Source organism: Colobus angolensis, unplaced genomic scaffold (assembly GCF_000951035.1).
Source record: "Colobus angolensis palliatus isolate OR3802 unplaced genomic scaffold, Cang.pa_1.0 Scaffold6, whole genome shotgun sequence".
NCBI lineage: Eukaryota > Metazoa > Chordata > Mammalia > Primates > Cercopithecidae > Colobus > Colobus angolensis.
In genome coordinates this window covers 25,503,618-25,510,060 of record NW_012119598.1, presented here as the reverse complement: position 1 = coordinate 25,510,060, position 6,443 = coordinate 25,503,618, and the positions used below count along the sequence as shown (strand labels likewise).

Here is a 6,443-nt window from a genome sequence, read left to right as displayed (position 1 = left end):
GGTCTTGCTGTGTCGCCCAGGCTGGAGTGCAGTGGCAAAATCATAGGTTACTGCAGCCTCGACCTCCTGGGCTCAAGTGATCCTCCCGCCTCAGCCTCCGAGATAGCTGGGTCCACAGGCCCACACCATGCCCACCTACTTTTTTTTTTTTTTTTTTTAATTGTAGAGACTGGGTCAGGCTGGTCTCAAACTTCTCAAGCAATCACAGGCACGTTATAGAGACGGGGGTTTCCCTGTGTTTCCCAGGCTGGTCTAGAACTCCTGGTCTTAGGCAATCCTCCCCCCTCAGCCCCTCAAAGTACTGGAATTTGCAGGCGTAAGCCACCGCGCCTGGCTTTGCACATTTATCTTCCAGCAAAGAAAAACCTGGGCAACTACAGCCAGGAACTTAATTGCTTTAATTTGGGAGAAAGCAGGAGATTGAGGGTTAAGGGTGCAAGAAGAGAGAAAAGAAAAATTAGGCTGTTTGGAAAGGGTAGCACAGATATGATGTAAGAAATTGGGTTTCACCATATTAATATGTGTGTATGTGTGTATGTGTGTGTCCTCCTCTCTCCTGCCCTCACTCGGCGTGCCTGCTCGAAGCCCCCGCGCGGTTCCTGCTCCTGCTCCGAGGAGGTCCACCTTCATTTTGCCGGTAGCTGGTGAACCAGGTGTGGTGCGTGCACTGCGGGCCCTGATTGGTTGTGCACGCCACGGTGAAAAACTTGAACGTCTACTCCGAGTCCTGCAGCTCCTAGTGTCTCCGCGGGGTGGACGCCAGGCGCACGGCCGTTACTTCTCTTTACCTGTGGATTCGTCAGTTTCTCGTTCGTTTCAGGAGGCGATCCCGCGCCCTGGGTGTTGTGAGGCCGCTGGGGAAGCGGAGGTGCCTCCCGGCGCGGAGCAGCGAGGTGAGGCGGCGGCCAGCGGGGAAGATGAGCGGCAGCAGCGCCAGGTCCAGCCACCTGTCTCAGCCGGTCGTGAAGAGCGTGCTTGTGTACCGCAACGGGGACCCCTTCTTCGCGGGGCGCCGCGTCGTCATCCATGAGAAGAAGGTGTCCAGCTTCGATGTCTTCCTGAAGGAGGTGACCGGCGGCGTTCAGGCACCCTTTGGGGCCGTCAGGAACATCTACACCCCGCGGACTGGCCACCGCATCCGGAAGCTAGACCAGATCCAGAGCGGCGGCAACTACGTGGCTGGAGGCCAGGAAGCCTTCAAGAAACTCAAGTGAGTCGGTCTTCCCCACCGCCCACCCATTTCAGGTGCCCTATCGTGCGGGCTTGATATGAGGAAATGCAGATCCTTACCCCACCACACCTCAGTGGTTGAGGGGCTGTGACTTCTCAGTGTGACTGATGCCACTCAAAACTCTCGTTGCAGTTGGGGGGCAGAGATTGACACTGTGACTGGAGAAGGAATTTCACTTGGGTAACAGTAGGAGTAAACTTAAAATTTGTGTATAAACCACAGGAATCTTAAAAAAAATATATCCTTGCAAAGGTTAGTGACCAAACTGATACTTTTGCGTTTTCTGTTCAGTTTTTTCTTTCCTTTTCCTTATTTGTTTTCTTGGAACTCCATCCTTTTAATTTAAATAAACATTCTTAAAAATCACTTCCAAGTGTTGGACACTATATTGTCACCAGAGGAGAAAATTGCTCTGCATTTCCCATACTGCTTAAATTATTTCAACCTTTCATTCCAAGTAGAATTGACAACACTTACTTTTGTGATCCTGCTCCACCCCCTGCATGTTTATGCTGTTAGCGTAATGCAGGAAGAGTTTACTGGCTGACTGTATTTGTCGACTGTCCGCCTCAAGCAACGGTCCTTATTCCTAGGGGTCCTTATTCCCAGCTCTTGAGTTCACTCATAGTAAGTGTTCAGTGAATTAAGAAACCCTCAATTCAGGGAACAAAGATGAGCAAGGCATGATTCCTTGTCTTTAGGAGCTTTCAATCTAATTGGACTACCTGCATACTAATAATTGTAATGCAAGGTACAAAGGGATATGTGCAGTTAGAAAAATAAGGTTATGTGTGAATTGTGAGTTGAGAGTTGGTTGGGATGGGCATTATAGGACAGGCAGAATTTTACATTCCATTTTTTTTTACAGTTTTATTGAGATAGATTTATCACAGCATAAAATCTAACCATTTCATTGGCTTTCAGTGTATTCAGAGTTGTGCAGCCATCACCACCAACTAATCGTAGTTTATTTCCAGCCCTCCCGCCAAAACATTTGTACCTCCCAGGTTCCTCTTTCCCCTGTTATCTAGTAGCCACTAATCTATTTTCTGAATCTATGGATTTGTCTATTCTGGACATATCATATAAATGGAATCATATGATATATGGTCTTTATGTCTGGCTTATTTCACTTAACTGTATTATTTTCAAGGTTCATCCATGTTGTAGCATGCATCAGTACTTCATTCCTTTTATTGTTGAATCATGATTTGGGTAGACTACCTTTTACATCCATGCTTATCCATTAATCACTTGATGTGTATTTGGGCTGTTTCACATTTTAGCTATTATGAATAATGCATCTATGAATATTTGTGTACAAGTTATCATTTCTCTTTGGTGTATACCTAAAAGTGAAATTGCTGGATCATATGGTAACTCCGTATTCCATAGTTTAATAGAACATTTTAATTGAAATTCATCTTGGGCCCCAGGATAGCAAAAAGCCTTGACCATAAATCTAAGCTTATGAATTCATAAGCACTATTGGATTCTTAATAATTAAAATTCAAATAAACTTTTTTAACTACATAGAAATATTTTTCAAAATATCACTAAAGTTCTTGAATGTAATCCTTCCTCACCTATATTTGTTTAAATTGAGTTCTAGGTATTCTATTATACTTTTTGTTATGTCAGACATTCTTTTCATGGAAAGTGAGGGATATATTTGGATTTATTCCTCCCCACCCAAGCTTCTTAAGCATGCTTTGTTCAACTTCATAAAAAAAGGGCTAAATGAAACTGCGTGCTTAAAATAAACTTAAAATCAGGAGACTGAAGACTTAGTTGCTGATCAACTCTGTGTCCTTGGACAAGTCACTTGACTCAGCTAGTCAGTTTTTTAATACAGAAAAGGTACATAACTATTTGTACCACACAGGGCTGTGATAAAAGTAAATGCTATAGATGAGAGTGTGTTTCGTAAACACCAAGTGTTACATAAATGTAAGACACCTCTATGACCAGTTCCTTTTGTTACGTACTTTATTTTTTATTAAATATTTCCATATAAAGCAATTTCATGGAAATGAAAATCTGGTTCAGAATCTCTGAACGGTTGAAAGTTGTAGACTCACCTTTATAATTCATGTTCTTTTGTTTATTTGGTCCTACCAACTCACAAGATTTAAAAAAAAAAGATACAGTTCCACACCAAATAGAAAGTGTACTCAAATCTCTCTAAGAGATTTGCATGTTATTTTTGCTTTTAGTTTATATATAAAAAACTGAATTTGTTCTAACAGTGTCCATGGTTAGGTTTCCATGCTGACAGATGACTATTTTATTTGTGTTAAAGAAGTAGTATCTATGATTATAATGATAGAAGCCAAGAATACTTGAATGTTGAATGTATTTGAAACTTAGCACTTGTAAGTTTATGTAATGAGTGGAGAAACTGTCAGAACAAAAGAAAGCCCAAATGATGTTAAGGACGATTCGTGGGCTTTCATTTAGACCCCAAATGATGTTGGGAAAGACAGCAACATCTTTTTCAAATGGAACTGATCAAATCTCTGCTTGAATTGCTTTCACTTAGATTTTTCTAATATTTTTGAAATGATAACTAAACGTCAAGTAGCTATTAAACCCTTATTTATTTCAAATGTGAGACCACACATTCAAAACCTTTATTTTACAGCAGAGAATTCTAGAGATCATTTTTCCCGAAACTTTTCCTGTGCATTGTTGGAAGTTGACTCTACAGCATTAATCTTGTAGATCTGAAACCACTTCCCTGCACATGACAGAATATTTTGGTATTATTTCAAAACTCAGCCCCTGCAGGTCCACAAAAGACCCATTTTGTTGCTGAGATGGAGTGTTTGCACTGTTTTAAAATATATGACTACTTTTATATAGGGGCAATGTATGACAATTTCTGGATGTATCAATTAACTAAAGTATTTTATCCAAAAAGGCAAACAGCAACAATAAAAACATTTCAATAGCCAAAATTAATTCTAACATAAGCTTTTTTTTGGGACAAGTTGGCAATTATAGTAGTTGGGGTAAAGGGTCGATCTATTATTATAAATTAAATGTTGGGTTTATATTTTTAATATTAAAATGTTTATTTAGCACATTTTATGTATGAAGCACAGTTTAGGGACCATTTAAAACTGGAACCACATCACAGTGATATTACACGTGAAGTTGACAAAGGTATACAATTTCAGGTTGTGCTTACGCGACAGCTAAGGAATGATCACTGTCAATATCTAGAGCAAATAGTAATGGAATAATAGGGGTCTCCAGAGGTTAATTAGTCCACCCATCTGTTTCTGAGCTCAACCAATTACCAAAATCATCCCACATGACTGAGTGTTTTTGTATCATTAAGGTGCTCTCATAGAGAAAATAATTTCTCAGCCTTTCCCAGTTGTTACCGTAATGCATGCTATCAGTACTTCCTTTGACCTAAAGCCTGTATTTAATGGAACAGTTAAGCAGCTTTGCACATAAGCCACTCTTTTAAAAAATCAGATCTGTAAGAATACAGTGTATATAGTAAGCAACTAACTATTAAGAGGGAAAAATGTTCCCTAATCGATGTATGTAATTCTAAGACTTTCCTTCTCTTGAAGTTTAGGGTAGATATGTGTCAGCTCTGGTTGGTGACACTGCAAGCAGCTTTTACTATTGTAATTGCTTTTAATTAGTAGCTATTTGTGTTTGCTTTAAGGTTGAGAATTTCCTATGAATTGCTTTATTTTTTAATGATTTCTTAAAACAAATTACTGACTTAAAGTCTATAAAAGCAACTCTTACTGTTTGTTTGTTTTTTCCTCAGTTACTTGGACATAGGAGAAATCAAGAAAAGACCAGTGGAAGTTGTTAATACAGAGGTAATGCAAATATTATTTTGAAAATTCAAATAAACAATGTGCCATTTGTTTCTTATGGTGTGTCTTAGAGATTTGGTCGGCATTCCACTTTGATGAGTTCTCTAACGTAAGGAAATGGGACATTATATGTTTTAAGGCAAAGGTAATTCTTTCTTTGAATCACTGTCAGAAATGAAAAGACTGGGTAGGTGTTCTAAGATGTGCAGGATATGTCAAGATTAGACAAAACATGTTTTTCTCTTTTCTAGCTACATGTTCTCTGATTGAAATCCACGGGAAGGTTCCCTGTCAAGTGAGAAGATTCTGAGCATTGTTAGATAAATCTTTACCAAAGCTACATCCTCATCCTAATGTACCTCTGAGAACTCAGTGTTTGAAATAGCCAGCGTCACCCTGACTGCCCCTGAGGCTTTCGAAGGAGATGAGTAGATGTCATGTTGGATGCTTGGTGACATCAGGAAAACACCTGTGTTTTAGCTTCTATCAAAGTGCAAGTTAAGCTTGTTCCTGAAAGCTTATGTGAAGGTTGGAAAAGGAGCTTGTGAAATATTCAGAATACCACATTCCACACATAGCTTCTGAAACCCTGGTGGAGTTTTAGGTATTCTGTAGGATGTATTCTTTAGTTTGTGAAAGAAAAAATTAGATTAAAAACAAAGTCGGGGCCACAGCTTGAGACAGGGAAAATTGTAGTTAGATCCAGAATAGGCCTGTGTTCACCAGCCCAGACAGCCACTCTTCCCATTCAGACCCCAATAAACACGTGCTCCCAATGGGTAAGTTCTGCCAATGAAGAAATGGCCAACAGGAAAAGTAGTTTTCCTCACTTGTAGTCCAGAGCCCTGGAGGGACTCTCCTCAATACTCACCATTTCCTCTCACACCATGTTTGTGCCTAATAGGACCAAATAGGCCCCTCTAGAAGAAATATTGCATAAGAAAAAATTCTAATTGTACATTATTTGAAGAATATGAGGTTAAATTCATTATTCAAATAATCTGTAGAAAGAGGTACCCTTCCCAGACATCATTTAACATAATTAATATATATATATTTTTATTTTCAGTGCGTCAAATTGATTAGTCATGAAAGTGATAGGCTTTGTAGCTTAAAGTAGACAAAGGTATACATTTACGATATAGCTAAAGAATGACCACCAGTTGCTAGCTGTCTCAAGTAGAGTAGTAATAAAGGACAATCCTGTGAATTTGTTCTGGATGGGATTCTGATGAAAGGATACACACCTGTTTAAAGTATGCTACGTTGCATGAAATTGGTGATGGAACCTGGACTTCTGCAATAGAATTTGAGATGTGTGAATTCCCAAAAAATGTGAGCACAGTATATTTACTCCAGATTCC

At 39.5% G+C, this 6,443-nt stretch overlaps 1 protein-coding gene across 3 annotated transcripts in view; it reads left to right on the top strand.

The window, feature by feature from the left end:
- The window catches only part of DCDC2 (doublecortin domain containing 2), a 213,745-nt gene that overhangs the window by 26,302 nt on the left and 181,000 nt on the right, over positions 1 to 6,443 (top strand). For 2 of the 3 annotated variants that reach the window (XM_011962776.1, XM_011962775.1), the window contains 2 exons: positions 821 to 1,210; positions 5,028 to 5,082. In XM_011962776.1, the coding sequence (XP_011818166.1) occupies positions 918 to 1,210; positions 5,028 to 5,082 (348 nt within the window). In that variant the 5' untranslated portion in view covers positions 821 to 917. Of the gene's footprint in view, positions 1 to 598; positions 1,211 to 5,027; positions 5,083 to 6,443 lie in introns of those variants that run through there. The other variant, XM_011962773.1, reaches the window with a different exon arrangement.